The 21,066-nt window shown below is 34.3% G+C and overlaps 1 protein-coding gene and 1 long non-coding RNA gene across 3 annotated transcripts in view; one reads left to right on the top strand and one right to left on the bottom strand.

The window, feature by feature from the left end:
* The window catches only part of ARID2 (AT-rich interaction domain 2), a 168,815-nt gene that overhangs the window by 107,359 nt on the left and 40,390 nt on the right, over nucleotides 1-21,066 (top strand). Inside the window, exons 12-17 of one of the 2 annotated variants that reach the window (XM_025477356.3) lie at nucleotides 5,743-5,824; nucleotides 7,718-7,852; nucleotides 8,488-8,684; nucleotides 8,949-11,812; nucleotides 14,225-14,338; nucleotides 19,841-19,989. In XM_025477356.3, coding sequence (XP_025333141.1) covers nucleotides 5,743-5,824; nucleotides 7,718-7,852; nucleotides 8,488-8,684; nucleotides 8,949-11,812; nucleotides 14,225-14,338; nucleotides 19,841-19,989 — 3,541 coding nt within the window. The remainder of the gene's footprint in view (nucleotides 1-5,742; nucleotides 5,825-7,717; nucleotides 7,853-8,487; nucleotides 8,685-8,948; nucleotides 11,813-14,224; nucleotides 14,339-19,840; nucleotides 19,990-21,066) is intronic. The other variant, XM_025477357.3, reaches the window with a different exon arrangement.
* LOC125753846 (uncharacterized) overlaps nucleotides 7,384-21,066 on the bottom strand; it is a 37,427-nt gene continuing 23,744 nt past the window's right edge. Inside the window, exon 3 of the long non-coding RNA XR_007406514.1 lies at nucleotides 7,384-8,678. This is a non-coding gene — a long non-coding RNA (uncharacterized LOC125753846). The remainder of the gene's footprint in view (nucleotides 8,679-21,066) is intronic.

The following is a 21,066-nucleotide window of genomic DNA, read 5'->3' as shown; positions in this document are numbered from 1 at the left end:
ATTCCTGTATCTTAAACCTCTTTTTCTTTACCTGCTTTTTCCTTTCAGCCTAAAATACATTTAGATCATCAACTTCTCCCACTACCTTTAATTCAAAAATTTCATTTTTTATCTTTAATTACCACATCCATTTAATCACCAAATCTTGTTGAGTCTTTCTTCCTAAATACCTTGGCTTCTTCAATTGCCAGTGCAGTAATGCCCCAGTTCAGACTTCCATCACATCTCTCAGCTATTTGTTCTCCTCTCATTTAGTCATGGTACCAGTCTCTCCTCTACTCTAACTCATAGTATCACAATTATATACTACTCTATTCACACAAAAAGTATGTAATATATATATCACATATTTTATGGATTTCCACTATGTCCTTCTAAAGTTTATAGTAGAGTTAGTTGTATCATATGTGCATTTAACTTACTTGGTGTCACCTAATAGAATTGGATAAATAATAAAGCAGAAAAAGAATAGATAATTTTGACTACTAACCTACTCAGTAACTTTCACCTGCAGGCAATAGATGTTAAATAGCCAGTCCATTTTGGGGAATCAGCAGTCAAATTAGTAATGTTTTCTCAACCTTGACAAATGAAACAGTTCTTTTTGCCAGTTAACTGGGTCATGGAGGTATATTCCTATCCTCAAAGAAGAAATTGCAGATTAAATTAACTGAGAGCCAGAGAGAAACTTGTTCAGCAAAGCGAGGGACTAATTTGTCAGTGATACACTAAAATATAATGGGCCATTTGAAGAATATTTAAGGGTAATTTTGATGAAAGCTACTGATTTTTGCCTTATCACTGACCGTCCCCCCAACTAAGATTTGGTCCTCATTTGGCAAATGGATGAAATTAAATGTTGAGAATCTGTGACTTGTTCATATATATAGTAATTCGTTGGTAGATATGGGAATAAGCCTCTAAAGACCTAAAATTCACTTTTGAACTGGTGAGCATTTTATTACTTGCTCATCATGAATGATAACTTCTAATTGCTTGATTAGTTATCATTTATAGTTTGACCTCCCACCCTCCCCATTATCTGTTTAATACTACTTACCTTTGGAATGGTCCTCTTCAAAGGTTTTGCTCACTTCCCCTCATTACTATCTATGAAAACTTATATAATCTTTCACCCACTTTTAGTTTGACATCCAAATTTTTTCATTATAATTTAAATAGTAATAAATAATTCTTTTGTGTATATTAAATTAACATTTTAAAATAAAAAATACTTTCTGTATCCAGTGGAATATTGATATTTGCCATCATCCATTTTAAAAGTACATAAACCCTTAATAGCAGAAATTTTATTGTAGCCTCTTTCTCTTTGAACTCATATCCACCACTCTATCAATAATAGCAGCTATTAATGTAGGTATTTTAATTTAACTTTCTCAAAAAAGTTTCTTTTTTTAAAAAGTTAATTTAACTTTTTCTATTTCCTGTTACTCTGTAAAGTTTTAAGTTTTTAAAATTTTATCATTATAAGTTTTAGAATTAAACAGTACATAAAACAACAGTACATGACAAAGTAGTAATTGGAAGTTCATCTCTTTTAATGAGATAGTTCTCTGGAAAATGTTACTCTAGTATTCCCAGAATGAGTATTTTTTTATTTCTAGAGTGAAACTGGGTTCAACATTAATACTATCTCCATTTTTCCTTTTTATAGATTTAATTTGAAAATCTAGTTCACATCAATAAATAGCTAAGGGTAGAACTTAAATTCTTTGAGCTTCAGAATTATCCAAAATTATTAAAACTATATTTAATGATCTTCTGGCAACTTGAGTTCTTTGATTTTATTGAAATAAGAGAATTTGTTGCCTAGTCATTATATTTATTTTTAAATTTTATTGGAAATATGTGAAAAAGATATGAACAAGATATGGCTATAAAATATACTTGCTGACTCTTGCTTAGGTGCACCTTGTTTAACCTGATATAGTCAAGAAGTATTAGCACAGTGGTTCTCAAGCTTTAGGGTGCATCACAATTGGCTGGTGGGTTTAATTTATTTATTCATGATAGACACAGAGAGAGAGACAGAGACACAGGCAGAGGGAGAAGCAGGCTCCATGCAGGGAGCCTGATGCGGGACTCGATCCCGAGTCTCCAAGATCACACCCTGGGCTGAAGACAGGTGCTCAAACCGCTGAGCCACCCAGGCTGCCCTACACACTGATTTCTAGGCTCCATACCCTGAATTTCTGAATCAGGTGGACTAGAGAATTTTAATTTCTAAAAATTTCTCATGAGATGCTGATACTGCAGGTCAGGGGACTCTACTTTGAGGACCACTGGGTTAGGAAAATTGAAATATTGTTCAAGATAGTTTTTGTTTTTTTTTTTTTTTAATTTTTTTTTTTTTTTATTATTTATTTATGATAGTCATACAGAGAGAGAGAGAGAGAGGCAGAGACATAGGCAGAGGGAGAAGCAGGCTCCATGCACCGGGAGCCCAATGTGGGATTCAATCCCGGGTCTCCAGGATTGCGCCCTGGGCCAAAGGCAGGCGCCAAACCGCTGCGCCACCCAGGGATCCCTCAAGATAGTTTTTTGATAAGGTGCTTTTATCACGTGCTTTGAGTACTTTTTTTTGTCAAAACCTTAGACGTGCAGATTTATCCCAGTTATAGAAAATGTCTGACACATAATCTAACTGATAAGGTTAGTATTTATTATCAAAAGTATCAGGCAGCCTGGGTGGCTCAGCGGTTTAGCGCTGCCTTCAGCCCAGGGTGTGATCCTGGAGACCTGGGATCAAGTCCCACGTCAGGCTCCCTGCATGGAGCCTGCTTCTCCCTCTGCCTGTGTCTCTGCCTCTCTCTCTCTCTCTCTCTGTGTTGTCTCTCATGAATAAATAAATAAAATCTTAAAAAAAAAAAAAAAGTATCTTGCTTAATTGGCCTCAGTTTCCATCACTTAGAAGTCCAATTTTATTTTTGTTTCCAAGAAAGTATAGTTAAATAGGTGTTCCCATGACACTTTCCTTACTTCAAAATTCTAAGATAATTTAGCCATAAGTTTATCATCTGAAATAAAATGCCACCACTTTCAGTATTTCTTTAAAAAATTCTCTGTGCTTTACTTCTACAAGATTCTGCCTCAAAAATAATGCCCTTTTTGACAGTAGTTGAAGGATAGAGGAGGGAAGGACATTAAAGAAAATTTGTCATCACTCTAGATCTGAATTTATAAAACACCAAATGGCCAGAATACTCAATATGTCATGCCAAACATTGCTCTTAACTATAATATATAAAACATTCATAAAATGTAGACAGGAAGCCCTACCATAATACCTTGGTTAAAAGAAGCTTTGTGAATTCTAATGATTCTAATTCTCCATTTGGTTTTTACATCATTTATCATCATCATCACATCATAGGTGACAATTATATAGTGCTAACTATGTGCCAAGCATTGTTTTAAGTGACTTATATATAAACTTCTCTAATCCTAATAACTATCTATGAGGTCAGTGTACTATTACTTTTCCCCTTTTTATAAACAGAGGTTAAGTAACTTGCCCATGGTTACACAGCTAGTTAAGTGCTGAAACTCTAGAGCCAGCCACAGAGCCATGCCTTTAACCATAACCTGCATTACTATAAAGGATGGATGAAAGTTAAGACTTTCTGTTCCAAAAATGGGAGAAGAGCAGTTTTAGGAAGGAATATATATAAAAGTTGAGTATCTGGAGAATGATTTCTTTTAAAGATTTTTATTTATTTACTTTAAGGGAGATAGGGAAAGAGATAGAGAAGGGACAGAGGCAGAATGAGAGAGAATCTCAAGCAGACTCCCTACTGAGTATGGAGCCTGTATGAGGGCTCAATCCCATAATCCTGAGATCATGAGCTGAGTTGAAATCAAGAGTCAACTGTTCAACTGGCTGAGCCACCAAGGTGCCCCTGGAAATTGATTCCTTTTAAAATATAAGTCCCTTTGTATCATTTGGAATGTCTTCAGGTATCATTCTGAGCGAATGCTTCTCAGTTTATAGCCACTTTTATAGTAATTCTATGGTTCCAGTTTATATTCTTAATTTAATTGTGGCTGCTTTATTCTTTATGCATTATTTTTAAAACTTATAATTTAAACATAATTTCTTATATTTTACTCAATTGGTTATTAATTGATTCATGAGAATCCAGTCTAAGTAGGGTATATGCTCTAGTAATGTAATTGGTAAAGAAAAAGGAGGAAGATTTCCACATAGGTTCAGGCCCTGCTCGGATATCTTCTGTAATGGTGTCATCAAGTTAGGAAAAGATAAGCTGTGGTTGCACCAGGAAAATAATTTTGGTTGTAATTATTTTGTTCTATTAAGAAATAGCATGTCATAGTATGGTACCTGAAATTTGACAGACCTGGATTCAAATCCAATACCCCTAATAGGTTTTCCAGCTACATACAGCTGTGCCATTTCCATCATGTGTTTCTTTGTAAACTTAATCTCTGAGCTTAATTTTTTTCATTAGCAAAATGGGGATAATTAAATTTATGCCTATAAATAAGATTAAAACAAACAGTATTTTATAAATGTAAGTGGCTTGATACAGAGTAAATGTTCAGTAAGTGGCTGCTTATTAGCTCTTATCCCAATGAAAGCTTGGGGGCTTCATCAAACAAAAGTCAAGATTGCTTTCGATCATTCACAGATTTGACTGTGCTGTAGAGCTGCTTTGATTATTAATTAGAAATTTAGAAATACATTTGTTCTGTTTGAGGGTTCCGAGTTTCGCTAAAATGTTATCTGAAAAATAGTGGGTACATTTTATAAGTTTAAAAACTATAAAATAATGCTGAAGCAGTATAATTTTTCATTTTATAAATATGTAAGATTCATATTTATAAATTACAATATGACTAAGTTAATATAATCACATTTTTCATGTTTTCATTAGTTCCTTTATATACAGCAGAAAACATTTTTCTACAGATCTGTTCAACTTGTTAGAAAATAATAGATGATTTAGTTTATTCATTGGAGTTGAATTGTTTTAAAAGATATCATGAGTAAAATCTCAGAAATTGGTATTGTCTTAAGATAATAGCTAGTACATTTTTTACCCAGCCATCTTCCCTCTCTTAGGACAAAAGGTATACTTCAAAACTATTATTACAACTGATTTTTTCCCCCAGAATAATAATAATATAAAAATCCTTTCTTGAATATAGGACTTTAAATTAGTTCAGACTTTTTGTTCACCTTTTTCCAAAAGCGTCATATATGCTGCTTGCAGAGTTAGTCTTCTAAATTCAGAAGTGAAGTGATTATTTCTGATACTCTCTGCTTCTATAACTATACTGCTTCTTATTTACTGGTATGTTCAGCTGTGTGACCTTGGGCTAGTTATTTTAATCACTTTGAGTCTGTTTCCTTATGTGTACCCATCTCACAGGAGAATTAAAATAATATATGTATTTAACTCAGTGTCTGACCCATGGGAAAAACAGAGTTTATATTAGCTATATAATCCATATTATTGTTATTATTTGAATGATTGTAAAGTTAAAAAAGGAGTTTATATAAAGCATCTAAGACACTGCCTGGTATGATATGTGCTCCATTATAATAAGTTTCTTTCTCAAATTTGTATATTTTCATTATGTTTATACCCTTTTAAAAAGATACTCGTTGTGAATATTGTTTCAGTATCCATGAACTAAACATGGCATATAGTGACTAAGTTTTTACAAATGATGTAGCTAATGTATTTTTTTCTTTAGCTTCCAGAGCAGTTGTAGCACAGCATGTTGCTCCACCTCCAGGAATAGTGGAAATAGATAGTGAGAAGTTTGCTTGTCAGTGGTAAGTGGTTTATTTCTATTAAGGCTTTATCCTTGGGAAGAATAAAGCAAAAAAGAAAAGGAAATGTATTTCAACAGTCATCCAGAATGTTTTATTCTGTATTTCTTTTTAGTCAGAGTAGAATATCATTTATCCAAAGAAAGGACAATGTAAAATCATTTCACCTGCATTTTAGAATAATTTGAAAGAAAAACATCAGAATCTTCACAATTAAAATAATCTTTGACTAGAATATCATTAAATTGCACCACTTCTTTTCAGAGTAAAATTTGTGTTAAAATGTTATCTCTGTCTTTGTGAAAAATAAGATTTGTCAGATTGTAGGATTTTTATTTCTTAAATTAATGTTTCATTAAAACTGAACTGGGCTGTCTTTAAGAAAGTAAAACCAGGTTTTGTTGTTAAATATCTCTTCTTTTTCATCACAAGCAATACTTCCTGTTCATTGATAGTTAATTTTTCCTCTTTGGTCATAGTAAGGGGAAATGAATCAAATGATACAATAGTTAGTGGGTTTACGTGGAAATAAACAACTTGAAAATTATATTTTATCTGAGAAGACTGAATAATCCTGTATCAGCCACTTTCTGAAAAAAATATAGACTTGGCTAGATTTCATTTTCTCATGGATAATTGCTTCCACATAGTTTATAAATTCCAACTTAAAATTCTTTAGATTTACAGGTTGAATATAAAAGATCACTTTCTGATGATCTATTACTTAAAAATTTCCTTTCTTTGATCCCTTCTCTCCCATTCTTTAACATTTTTTGTCTCCCATTCCATGTTCCTGTCATTCTGTGTTCCATATTTTTGGTGCTTTCATATCTTTGTTCCTGTGGCAGTTTTCTCTAGACTTTTCCACTTTGCTTAAAATCAGGTTTATAGTTTTAAATATCCCTAATTATTTGCTTTTTTCCTCCACCTCCTATATTTTTGCCCCTTATACTTGATGAATCTCTTCCAGTAATACTTGGAAATGTTTATCTTCTACACTAAAACCAAAAAAAAAAAAGTTTTTATGTCTAGTCCTTTTGAAAACTCAGTACTCAAAGAATTATGAACACTGGAAAAAGTATCTACTACACGCACAGTAAAATGTGTGTGTGTTAGGAATAGATTTGGTCTTCTAAATCACATTTGTACATTTCTGCTAGTTCTAGTGTGGAAGGGGGAGAGAACTGTTTTAAGTATTATTTGATTCAGTTTATATAAACAACTATAATAAGTCCTAGAAAAGAATCCTGTGAAGATAATTTGACCTTCAGTTCTAACTTATGTGTGGATGGAAAAGACAAATTGAAGTTTGAATTAATTTTGTGATGCATTAGTAATAGAAGTTTCTGAAATTGGGGAATGGGAGTGTGAGACATGGGAGAAGTAGGATTGTCTTAAAGAGTAGTCAAAAGCTTGGGTAAGTTTTTTTCTTAAGGAATTTGATCCAAGAGAGAGCAAAAGTTTAATTTTAGTTCAGTTTTTCCTCCATTTTCTACATCGCCAATGGAAATAGCTCATTATTGGGAATTTCTGTTATATTTTAATTATCGCAAGACAGGAAATTGAGTAGGTATTGACTAAATAAAATTTATTTGTTGTAGAATATTTTTTTGCCAACAGACCAACCCTATTCTCACTGAGATGTGAACATAGTTTTTATATTTGTTGTTAATGATTTTTATACTAAAATAAATATGATTAAATAATTAATCTCCTTTTAGTTTCATCAGGCTAAAACCTAGCATGCATTTTTGCTAATAACATGAGATAGTCAAATTTGATTGACAGGCATAAATATTACCTTATGATACATTGCCTTCAAGTAGTTTTACTATATTTAAATATGAACTCTACTGTAATATATTGCGTAATGCCATTTATTTTTCTCCTTTTTAGGCTAAATGCTCATTTTGAAGTAAATCCAGACTGTTCTGTCTCTCGAGCAGAGATGTATTCTGAGTACCTCTCAACGTGCAGTAAATTAGCTCGTGGTGGAATCCTAACTTCAACTGGATTTTATAAATGTCTTAGGTAGGATGTTTAGTTATTAACTTTAAACAAAGTTAATTTGAATCACCTAGAATATCTCTTGCTCTTTGGGGAAAATACCAACTATCTATCTACTTTTAAATATTTCTACTACTTGAAATTTCATATAGGCTATGTTGTAATAAGATGGAAATTTAAATACAAGGAGATTTTTGGAAATCAAACCTCATGTTTGTGTTTAAACATTATGAGGCTTATCAAAGAAAGAGAAGGGAAAAACTTCTTTCTACCCACTGAAATATGTTAGAGACATGACTTTTGCCCTTTTTATCTTGAATAATAGTCTACAACTAATACTCTTATCTTCAAATATCAAGGCTTTTGATATTTTGCAAAAGTTCATAAAATAGACATTGCCTAGATGCAGCTTCTTTGTTCATTAGATATGGTATAGAATTATTTAAAACCCAACAATGTTAATAATGATTTTAAAAATTGGGAAATTGATCTTTTATATTTTTTCTTTGCTTCCCACCCTTACAGAATAGATCTATATGAATCATACTGGTTCGTATTAGTAGCAGTAACTATCCTGCTACTGTTCATGTAAACATTGTTTGAAATGTTTTTTGCTCGTTTGCTAGTTTATAAAACTAAGTTATGTGTGTACTTTACAGAACGGTCTTTCCAAATCATACAGTGAAGAGAGTGGAGGATTCCAGTAGCAACGGGCAGGCACATATTCATGTAGTAGGAGTAAAAAGGAGGGCTATACCACTTCCCATTCAGATGTACTATCAGCAGCAACCAGTTTCTACTCCTGTTGTTCGTGTTGATTCTGTTCCTGATGTATCTCCAAGTCCTTCACCTGCAGGTATTAATTTTTGAGTTTTTAAGTATTACTAACTTAACAAACAAAATGAAACAGTATATTATATAAATTTAAAATGAATAATTTTTCCTTGTTTTTCCAGTTGCATTTTGCTTATTCTGTTACTTTTATCATATTCATATGATGCAGAGGTGTTAAATGTTAATTTCTTAAAAGGATTTTTCTTTTGTATTAAGTAAAGCAATGCCTACATTCAGCTTTTCAGTCCTTTCCTTATGAATTTTGACCTTTCCCTCATATTTTCAGGAATCCCTCATGGACCACAAACTGTAGGAAACCATTTTCAGAGGACTTCTGTTACCAACCAGTCTTCAAATTTGACTGCAACACAAATGTCTTTTCCAGTACAAGGTGTTCATACTGTGGCACAGACTGTTTCCAGAATTCCACCAAATCCTGCAGTTCATACCCACCAGCAGCAAAATGCTCCAGTGACTGTCATTCAAAATAAAGCTCCAATTCCTTGTGAAGTTGTTAAGGCTACAGTAATCCAGAATTCTATATCCCAGACAGCAGTTCCTGTTAGCATTGCTGTGGGAGGTGGAGCTGCTCAGAGTTCTGTGGTTCAGAATCACAGTACAGGGCCACAACCTGTTACGGTTGTAAATTCCCAGACATTGCTTCATCATCCATCTGTAATTCCACAACAGTCTCCATTACACACAGTGGTACCAGGACAGATACCTTCCGGCACTCCTGTTACAGTAATTCAACAAGCTGTCCCACAGAGTCATATATTTGGCAGAGTACAGAACATACCAGCATGTACTTCTTCAGTATCACAGGGTCAACAGTTAATCACCACATCACCCCAACCTGTGCAAACTTCATCTCAACAGACGTCAGCTGGTAGCCAGCCGCAAGACACTGTTATCATAGCACCTTCACAGTATGTAACAACTTCTGCATCCAATATTGTCTCAGCAACTTCAGTACAGAATTTTCAGGTAGCTACGGGACAAATGGTTACCATTGCTGGTGTCCCAAGTCCACAACCCTCAAGGGTAGGGTTTCAGAACATTGCACCAAAACCTCTCCCTTCTCAGCAAGTTTCATCAACAGTGGTACAACAGCCCATTCAACAACCACAGCAGCCAACCCAACAGAGTGTAGTGATTGTAAGCCAGCCAGCTCAACAAGGTCAGACTTATGCACCAGCCATTCACCAAATTGTTCTTGCTAATCCAGCAGCTCTTCCAGCTGGTCAGACAGTTCAGTTAACTGGGCAACCAAACATAACTCCATCTTCCTCACCATCACCTGTCCCAGCTACTAATAACCAAGTTCCTACTGCCATGTCATCATCTTCCACCCCTCAATCACAGGGACCACCTCCTACCGTCAGTCAGATGCTATCTGTGAAAAGGCAGCAACAGCAGCAGCATTCACCAGCACCCTCACCGCAACAGGTACAAGTACAGGTTCAGCAGCCCCAACAAGTACAGATGCAAGTTCAGCCACAGCAAGCGAATGCAGGCGTTGGTCAGCCTGCTTCTGGTGAGTCAAGTCTGATAAAACAGTTGCTGCTTCCAAAGCGTGGCCCTTCGACACCGGGTGGTAAGCTAATTCTCCCAGCTCCACAGATTCCTCCCCCTAATAACGCGAGAGCTCCCAGCCCTCAGGTGGTATACCAGGTGGCCAATAACCAAGCAGCAGGTTTTGGAGTGCAGGGGCAGTCTTCAGCTCAGCAGCTGTTGGTTGGGCAGCAAAATGTTCAGTTGGTACAAAGTGCAATGCCACCCACAGGCGGAGTGCAAACTGTACCTATCTCGAACTTACAAATATTACCAGGCCCACTGATTTCAAACAGCCCAGCAACCATTTTCCAAGGGACTTCTGGCAACCAGGTAACCATAACAGTTGTGCCAAATACAAGTTTTGCAACTGCAACTGTGAGTCAGGGAAATGCAACTCAGCTCATTGCTCCAGCAGGAATTACCATGAGTGGGACACAGGCAGGAGTTGGACTTCAGGTGCAAACGCTTCCAGCCACTCAGACATCTCCAGCTGGACAATCATCCTGTACTACTGCTACTCCCCCATTCAAAGGTGATAAGATAATTTGCCAAAAGGAGGAGGAAGCAAAAGAAGCAACAGGTTTACATGTTCACGAACGTAAAATTGAAGTAATGGAGAACCCGTCCTGCCGGCGAGGAACCACGAACACCAGCAATGGGGATACAAAGGAAAATGAAATGCAGGTGGGAAGTCTTTTAAATGGGAGAAAGTACAGTGACTCAAGTCTACCTCCTTCAAACTCAGGGAAAATTCAAAGTGAGGCTAATCAGTGCTCACTAATCAGTAATGGGCCATCGTTAGAATTAGGTGAGAATGGAACATCTGGAAAACAGAACTTGGAACAAATGGACATGCCGGATATCAAAAGTGATTTGAAAAAACCTCTAGTTAATGGAATCTGTGATTTTGATAAGGGAGATGGTTCTCATTTAAGCAAAAACATTCCAAATCACAAAACTTCCAATCATGTAGGAAACGGTGAGATATCTCCAGTGGAACCACAAGGGACTCTAGATGCCACTCAGCAAGATACTGCCAAAGGTGATCAACTAGAAAGAATTTCTAATGGACCTATATTAACTTTGGGTGGTTCACCATCTGTGAGCAGTATACAAGAGGCTCAAAATGTGGTAACACAGCAGTTTAGTGGTACTGACTTGCCTAATGGACCTCTAGCTTCAAGTTTGAATTCAGATGTGCCTCAGCAACGCCCAAGTGTAGTTGTCTCACCACATTCTACAACCTCTGTTATACAGGGGCATCAAATCATAGCAGTTCCCCACTCAGGATCAAGAGTGTCCCATTCTCCTGCCCTATCATCTGACGTTCGGTCTACAAATGGCACAGCAGAATGCAAAACTGTAAAGAGGCCAGCAGAGGATAATGATAGGGAAACAGTCACAGGAATTCCAAATAAAGTAGGAGTTAGAATTGTTACAATCAGTGACCCCAACAATGCTGGCTGCAGTGCAACAATGGTTGCCGTGCCAGCAGGAGCAGATCCAAGCACGGTAGCTAAAGTAGCAATAGAAAGTGCTGTTCAGCAAAAGCAGCAGCATCCACCAACATACGTACAGAATGTGGTCCCACAGGTAAGTCATTCTGCTGTCAACGTTTCTCTTAAAAATTTTCCTACTTGTACATAGGATTTTAGGAGAATGTGCACTCTTGTTCTGTGTGTCATCCTGAAGAGTTAATTGTATTAACAGATGGTTTAAAGAATCTTTTTGAACTTAAGGATGTGGTTTAAGACTCTTGAATTTTGTTATAGACCCAAATTAGTAATTTTGTAGACCCAGGATAGAGGAGCACTTGCTAATCACTTGCTAATCTGACATCTTCTGGAGAGTTTTTTAAATGTAAGTTAGTCTCCTTTGGGGGGGAAAAAAAAGTTTCCTTTGGTTGGGGGGGATATACTAAAAGCATTTCAAAAGGGAGATTCTGTATTTGATTTTGACATGGGTATGTTTTTGTGGCTCTTTTCACCGTTCTTTTGTAAAAAAAAAAAAAAAAAAAGATGGATCCCTAAGTTTATCAAGTGTTTTCTTATTATTTTTATATATTGACTTAGTTGCCTTTATTCTTTAAAAAGTATTATAATTTCAATTTCTTTCAGCTATACTGATATTCTTGCTTTTGTGTTTCTTACTCCTTTGCCCTACTATCATGTTTCTGCCATCACCTCTTTAATAATCTACCGTCCAATCACTGTTGTACCATTAAGTAAAAAAAGTATTTTCTAGAATCAGTTCTACTGAATTGAATTTACAGTTCGTTCTCCCTGTAAAAATTTTAAGATCAATCTTGTGTGCTGTTTCCACTGAAACTAAGGGTTTGCTTAACAGTTGTCTTTCACCTAATTTCCTGGATTACTTTTTCTTCATTCTCTTTCCTAAGTACTATATAGCCAGAACCTTCTGTGACTATTACCAACTCTACCAGCACTCCTCTGACATGAGTTTCTTCTGTCTGCTCTTGGTGTTTACAGCAGATCTATGGTGGCCATTGTTGGCATTAATACCAAATCTGGGGATGGGGGTGCAGCAAAATGAAAGAACAGAACATCAGAACAGTTCGTCCACTGATGTGCATCCTTTTTCATATGAGTAGATAAAACTGGACATTGCTGTCGGGGAGCATAATGAGATTTTAATTCATATGTTAATTACTATATAGCTTAGATTTATTTTTATTGCAAGGTACCTAAATAGGTTGAGAATTTAGTTGATGTATACATGGCAATATTTAATACTAAGTTTTAGCGAAAAATACTATACTCAAACTGCTACAAGTTGAGTTTTTCATTTATTAATAAACACACTAAAATTTTTTTAATAGTGCAGTGGCTGGCATATAATAAGCATTCAGTAAGTTGGATTTTCATAGTTTTTCCTACATTTATAATTTCCCAATTCATCTTGATTATGTTCCTGACTCTGTTTTTTCCTCTCAGATTCCCTCATAATCCTAAATAGTTATAATAGACTAAGCCAAATGAGAGAAAAACTCCATTACTGTGAAATTAGGAATCCCCATTTTTTTGTGTGTCCTTAATCTTCCAGTGTGATTATATTCAATAACTCTATGAGGTAAAAATTGTTATTACCGTTTTAGAGATGAGGCTCCAAGATGCAAAATAACTTCTCCAAGATCATCAACAAATGTGAAGTGGTTCCAAGATTGAACCACTTGGGTGTGTGTGAAACAAAAATTCATCCTCTTAACCCATTTCTCCACTGTTTTAAAAGATTTCCTTGAAAAGTTCTAGAAAGCCCTTTATTATATAACATACTGATTATTTGAATTATTATATTACAGAATGTAATATTAAATTACAATTTTAGGACATTAATGCTAAAACTTTTTCTTAACACACTGGACAAAATATGCATCTAATTCAAGCCATAAAATCACTACATTTTATTCCTAACCTGAAAAATGGGTTTTTCTGTATATTCTCCCAAGGAATATAGTCTATTTAAAATAGCTACATTCTTCATTTTTAAAATAAGTATTTGATTGGCACGTAGAAATTTAAAACTTTGCAAGGAAAAGGAAATAGCATGCACAGTATCTAGGAGAGTAAGAATTAAAAATCGAGGTTCGTATGTGTGACACTTAGCTTGGTGATTGCTACATAGTTAGGTACTCACTCAGTAATATAGTACATACAGTACTATATAGTATAGTATATAGTAATAGCAGTACTGCTGTATTTTACCTTCATATATATGAGAATAAAGTGCCATAAAGGCTAAAAAAGATGAACTGTTCAAGATGGGATCATAAATTTCCTTTGAAAGGTCAGCTGTTGGGCCTTTTTAAGAGCCTGCTAATAGAAAATCATTTCCATTGTTACCCAGATTCTTTAAATTTCTTTTATGTAGACCTTGGTTTAACACCATTTTATTCACTATTTGAATTGGTACCTTAAAAGGGTAGAGGAAATAGAGGATTTTAAATGTGAATTTTCAGCCAAACCTTGTTATTTCCGCCATTTCAAGGGTTCTGGCGATATTAAGGAGGCACCTGAACCCCAAGAAGGGACTTTGAGACTTGCAGAATGTTCAGGGCTGGAAAGACTGCAGGGAAATGTCCCTGCTGAGAATGGCCAACAGGTAATCCTTCCTAATACCATTGTTACTTCGTGTTTCTTTTTCCAATTTTATTCCCTGTAACTCCCATTAATCACCTATATTAATTTCATTATCTAAAAAATAGCAACCAAAAAAGAGAAAGATATGTGAAAGTAATTGATATAACCATAGATTTTGTGTTTAAGATTTAGCTGGATAGTTCATAGAAATACAAAATAAATTGTACCTGTTTCAAGGCAGATTTCTTTATTTGTAGCTGCTTATTTTTAATCTTGTATTTGCGAGTTATAGGATAACTATTTCTGAAAGCACTACCCTCTTCCACTATTCATGAATTGGTATCTTCTAGGGGCATCAAACCAGATTAATATATAAAAAATAAAAATGAGGGGCACCTGGGTGGCTCAGTCAGCTAAGCCTCTGCCTTTGGCTTGGGTCATGATCCCAAGGTCCTGGGATCAAGCCTCACATCTGCCTCCCTGTTTGGTGGAGAGTCTGCTGTTCCATCTCTCCCTGCTTATGGTTACTCTCTCTCTGTCAGATAATAAATAAAAATCTTGAAAAAAAATAAAAATGAATAAAAAAGAAAAATAATTATATTTACTGAAAGACTTGCCTTTTTCAGGAGCGTGTAAAAACATATTGAACACAACTATAACTGTTAATCCCGTGATCTGAAGACATTCTGAATTCTTGTCCCTAAAAATAGTTTACTTAAGGATGTATTTAAGGTGTTTCATATATGCCTTCTCCTCAGTTCCGTGTCCTTCACTTAGGAATCATTGCTGATATGGTTTTGTGTGACACTGCATTTTAGTGTCTCTCTGGTCCCTTCCTTTCTTTGATGAAGAGCTTGAAATTACTCAGCCCATCAGAAAGCAGCTCTGTAGCCTCAAGGGGGCAGCATTTAGTCATAGCCAAAAATCATTTTAGCAAGAGCCACAGGAATTATCATTTCAGTATTTTCTTAAGAGTACTACTGCTTAGTTTTGTAGAGTAGTAGCACATTGTAAAAATAAAAACTAAGAAGCATTACTACTAAACATAATTTTTTTGTTTGCATTTCAGTATGTTCTTATAAGCCAGGCTTGGTATGTATTGATTACCTAGGTTTATACTTTATAAAAGTAAAAAAACTTGGTAGTTTAAGAACATGAGGGAATGTTAGAGCAGAAAGACACCTAGATATTATCTTGTCCCAAACCCTCATTTTTAAGAATTAGAGTTACTTTTCCACGCTCACAGAGATCTCTTTTCCAATGATTTCTATAATTGTCTTAATTCTGTTCTCAAAGGTCTGTGCATTTAGACTAACCATAATCACTTACATCACATTTAGAGTAAATCTAATTATTGTTCCTTATAACTGTTTCAGAGTATCTTTCCTTATTTGCTTATGCTTTAGAATATACTTTCTCAGTTCCTTCAATTACATCTTGTGTCAGGGTGTCTGGTTTATTCATCATCCTATTTATCTCAGTCCATTTTATAAGTGGCTTTCAAAATCTGTAGCTAGAATTAAGCACAGTATTTCATTACTATCTAGTAAAGAATTTATTTTGAGAACAGATTATGAATTTGTGTCTTTTTAACACAGATTGAAGTGTTTAAATTTTCATCTTTCTAAGGTTTTTAAAGTTTAATATTAAGAATGTAAGGATTTAAAAAAAATGTAAGGATTTAAGAGCCTCAAATCCCAAGTCTTACATCAGGAAATATTACCACTATAAGGACACCTGAGTGGCACAGTTGGTTGAGCATCCCACTCTTGATTGCAGCTCAGGACATGATATTGGGGTGCTGGGATCAAGCCTCACAGTTGGGCTCTGTGCTGAGCGGGGAGTCTGCTTGAGGATTCTCTCCTCCTGCCCCTCCCTCTCTCCCTATCAAATAAATCTTAAAATATTATCACTATAATCTAGAATTTTTAGCCATAGTTTACTCTTGAAAAGATGATAGAGGGAAGCAAAGTTAAAATTACCTTTTTTTTTTTTTAACAAAAAGAGCAATAATAAAACTGCTGCATTAACTTTTTTAACTAAAAAATTCTGTAATTTTACATTGCAGAATAAATCACATAGTTGTTTTGTATCCTTCATGTAATTTTTCTGGTCACTCACTGCCAGAATTGTGGCTTTGATTTTCTGGTCACTCACTGCCGGAGTTGTGGCTTTGATTTGAAAAATAACTATACTATTAAAAAAATAGCTTTTCCTCAATAGATGATAGAGAATATTTTTCAAGAGAGATCATTCCAAAAACTTTGGCTTTGAAACTTACTTTTACATTTACATTTGAGTTAGGGTTCTGGCTAATGGCCTAGCAATTCATAGTAAATAATAAAATTAAGAAAAAAGCTTACACATCCTAAAAAATGTATTTTTGCACTCTTGTGTAAAAGGCCTAATCCTATTGATGATTGAACAATTGATTGATTGGGGCGGGGGCAGAGGGAGAGGGAAGGTGAGTCTTTTAAGTAGACTCCAAGCTAAGTACAGAGCCCATCACTGGGCTGGATTTCACCATCTTGAGATCATGACCTGGGCCAAAATCAAGAGATGGATATTTAGCCACACAGGTGCCCCAGAAAAGGGCTGTCTTTTAATAACAAGAGGAATCCTAAAAATATTCACCCATACAGTTAAAGGAAATATGATTCTTAGAATTTCTCATTTGGTATATTATATAAATGCTTTAATTCTTGGGGCACCTAGGTGGCTCAGTTGGTTAGTCATCTGCCTTCAGCTCAGGTCATGATCCCAGGGTCCTTGGATTGAGCCCCACATCAGGCTCCCTACTCAGTGGGGAGAGGGAGAGAGAGAAGCAGGCTCTCCCCATGCTTTCTCTCATTCTCTCTCTCATATAAATAAATTAAATCTTTTTTTTTAAAGTACTGTTTTGGTTTCGGTGATAATATTTAGACCTATTCTTGTCATTTAATTTTTATTGTAAATTTTTTTCCAGCATATACAAAAGTAGAGACAGTAAATCATGTATTACTACCTAGCTTAAAATATTTATACCGTTTTGCCTTTTTAGTTTCATCTGTTCTTCACCACTATCATTTTTTTTTCTTGGAGTACTTTAAAACAAATATCAAACATTATTTCATTTTGCCAGTACATAATTCAGAATCGATTTCTCTAATAATCAAGTGAAGTACTTTTAAATATTTAAATCTGTCTTTCTCTATAATACCGAAGCACATCTAACAGAAATAGTAATGTTTTAATATTATTTGGCACCTAGTTCATGGTCAGTGTTCTCTAGCTGTCTTTAAGAAACGTGGTTTTTTTTTTTTTTTTTTAACAACTTGCTCAAATTAAGATCCACAGGTTTTTTACATATTGCATTTGGTTAATGTGTCTTTATTCATTCTTAATTTAACTTAGATTAGTTTCAGTCATCCTTACCATATCCGTCATTAACATTTGGGGTCAAAATACCCTGTGATTCCTTGTTAAATTTTTGTGTGACAATAAATAAGAGTTCCACAATGGAAGAAAAAATTGGATAAAGATTTGTTAGCACTTAAGAAAGTAAAAATAAGCTTAACCTACAAATATATGACAAGATAGTCAATAAAATACCTAATTTAAATGGTAATAGTATGGGGAACCAGAAGGTTCATTGTGAGGGAATTTGATGCCTTTAGCAAATTTACCCTTTAATTAAAATTCTGGGATATTTGTAACTTGTTACTCCCTAATATTTGTATTTGGCTGAAACTGATCTTGATTACTCTCCCTTATTAGAATTTCCTGGATTTTTAATGCAATATTTTCATTTCAGGGAAGCAATTTGAGTAATTCTTTTGATAGACTAATTCTAATGTTACCTTCCATTCCTTTATCTTTGATCTCCTTTTCTTTCTGTCTGCTTTCTCAGCATTGGTTTTTATAGCTTTAAGGATTCCCTGGTGAATGACTGTCAGATCTGTGTTTCCAGCATTAACTTCTATTAATAGACATTTGTAGTTGTTGATCTGTCAGTGTTCCCAAAGCAAACTCATTACATTATCTTTCTTCCAAAGTATTGTTTCCCTTTTGGACTTCTCTATTTGGACTTCTAGCATAATAAAATAGGATCTCTTGCCATTTTTTGAGAATCTAGAACTAGGCTCTTCATCTGTAGTTTCTCTGTTCTTCCCACCATTCCTTAAGTTAGATTTCATTACTTAACAGTTTATAGATGAGGAAACTGAGGAAAATAGGTTGGCCAAGGTCACATAATTAGTTTAAAAGGCAAATTGAAAGTTTGAGTGCTGATGTGTCAAGCCAGAAAGTCCACATCCTATCCATGATGCCTATTTTCCACGCATGTATATACACGTGTATGTTTTCTCATTGTAAAATGTTAAGGGTGGAACCGTATAATAGGAACAATTTCAATCACATCCCAAAAGTAGATTTTTTTTCTTAGACCTTAGAACTCAAAAGTTCTTATGACTTCACATTTTGAAACTTTTTTCCCAGCATTTTATTCTCTTTTTTCATTTTTGTTCTCTAGCCTAATATGTGTTTTGTGTTTTTTTCTAATTATTATGGCTTTTATCTGATGTTTGCAGCAATTTTTAGCTAGTTTTGCCCAACTATTTCCAATATTACCTTACAAGTGAACAAGTATATTTAGTATTTTCCCAAAGTGTAAATGTATTGCCATTAAGCAATGCTTTGAAAATGGCATGATACCATTTATATATGAAAATTTCAATTTTATTTTTCCCTTTGTGATACATTATGAATAAAATCTAAGGTTCAAAGAAAATATTTTGCCTCAAATTGTTTTAAACTATATTATAATTATATATTTTTCAAAGGGATGAGTTATAGAAGAAGAAAACATAGCTCGTATTTAAAAGACTTATGTGTATAATTAGAATCCTTTTACTTGTATTGTCCATCAAAAGCTGTAATGGAACAACTTTGAAGTTGTTAAAATGGCTTAATATAAAATAACATTTTACAACATTGTACTTATGGTTACTTCATTTTTAACATCAGAAATTTTCTTTGCTTTTTACTATGTTTTATGTTGTATTCATTTAAAAATCTAAAAGGAAATATATGCAAAGAAATAATTGCAGTTGATTTGTTTTTGTGCAGAATGTACGTAAGTAAATCAAGTGGGTGCATTTAGATTTATTCCTTATTTTAATCCATAATTGTATTTCTGCCTAATTTTATCAATCTAAAAATTCTTAATTCTAAATAATGTATATTCTGTAGCAATAACAGTGTGATCTTGCCTTTGTTGTTCATATGAAATAAAAGAATCTGACTTCCTAGTTATTTTTATAAAAAGTTCTCTTTTTAGAGAATTGTTTTTAAAATGATCATTAAAACTACAGATGTAAAAAAATAAAAATAAAAAATAAAACTATAGATGTAAATTTTAGGTTAGAAGTGCATGAATATCGATGTAATCATATAATTGTCATTATAATCATTTTAAGCCTACACTATAAAATATGAATGTTTTTCAGTGTCACCTCACAAACTGCATGGTTGTATTTTTTCACAGAACACTCCTATGACGCCTTCACCAGCTGTGCAAGTGCAGAGCCAGCCTAACACTTCCCAGCCTTCTCCATTCAGTGCATCTAGTCAACAAGGGGATCCAGTGAGAAAACCTGGACACAACTTCATGTGTCTGTGGCAGTCTTGTAAAAAGTAAATGGCAATTTTATTTGATACACATAAATGTTCTTTTGTTCTTTATATTTATATTTGTCATCTATACTTCAATGAAAATTTTCTTTTGAAACCACTGAAGTCTTTGAGCAAAAATACTTTCTGTTAAGAGGGATGTTTATGTAGCTCCAGTGGCATTTAAACTAAGAAATTTATATAAATGGTAGACCTTCCTTGCCTAATGGTAGGGGTAGGTTATTGGGGAATTTGTTTCAGTATTAGCTTTTAAAAAAAGAAAATCAGCTAAGCATTTAGTTCCATATTTGTTTATGAAAAGAGATAGGTTTTTTAAAGTGACTTGAAGTTGATGGCAGCCATAGAATTTCTCTATTGTAGCAATTTAAAGATAATGATCTGTTAGGAAGACTGACTTGTCTTAAATTTGAGTTTGGGTTGGACATCCCATGCAAATTATTTTTAAAGCTATGTCATCTCACAATTTAATATCTAAGATGATTAATGAGTAGAACTGAACTTCCTAAAACAGGGCTTTCTTACACTTGAAGAAATACTTGAGAATAATGTTGGTTAAAATAAGATAGTTCTTTTAACATTTCTCAACCATGACCCTTTGCTTTGTCACTTTTTAAAGGTCTACGACGAAGGCACTTGTCTTAATAGACCTAATACCCTTCATTTTTTAGGTATCAAAGATTCCATTTCCCTCTGATAGCAGAAATTACCACATTCATTTAAAAATTATGCTTGCTATTCATAATCTTTATGATATACTACAGACATTGTACTTTACTGTAAACTTCATATGTGGGCTTTTTGTGGGACTGTGATTATCACTGTAGCCCAGGGATTATTAATAGTGTGCACAATTTCTTTGGACAGTGTTCATCAAACTTTAAATCTCAATCCAGTAGGGATATCATGAAATCATTTTGTCTGGTCTCTACCTGTGGGTTTTTGCTGATTTCGTTTAGTTTTGTTTTTCCCAACAACAACAAAAAAATGAATAAAACATACCAGATTCCATCATATTAGTAAGGGTAACTATTGTTTCCAGTTTTATATGTGTATAGTATAGGCATGTGTGTACTAGACTAT

This window comes from Canis lupus, chromosome 27 (assembly GCF_003254725.2).
Source record: "Canis lupus dingo isolate Sandy chromosome 27, ASM325472v2, whole genome shotgun sequence".
NCBI classification, from domain to species: Eukaryota; Metazoa; Chordata; class Mammalia; order Carnivora; family Canidae; genus Canis; species Canis lupus.
Note: the sequence above shows the minus strand (reverse complement) of the source record. Positions and strands in the feature narration are given on the sequence as shown.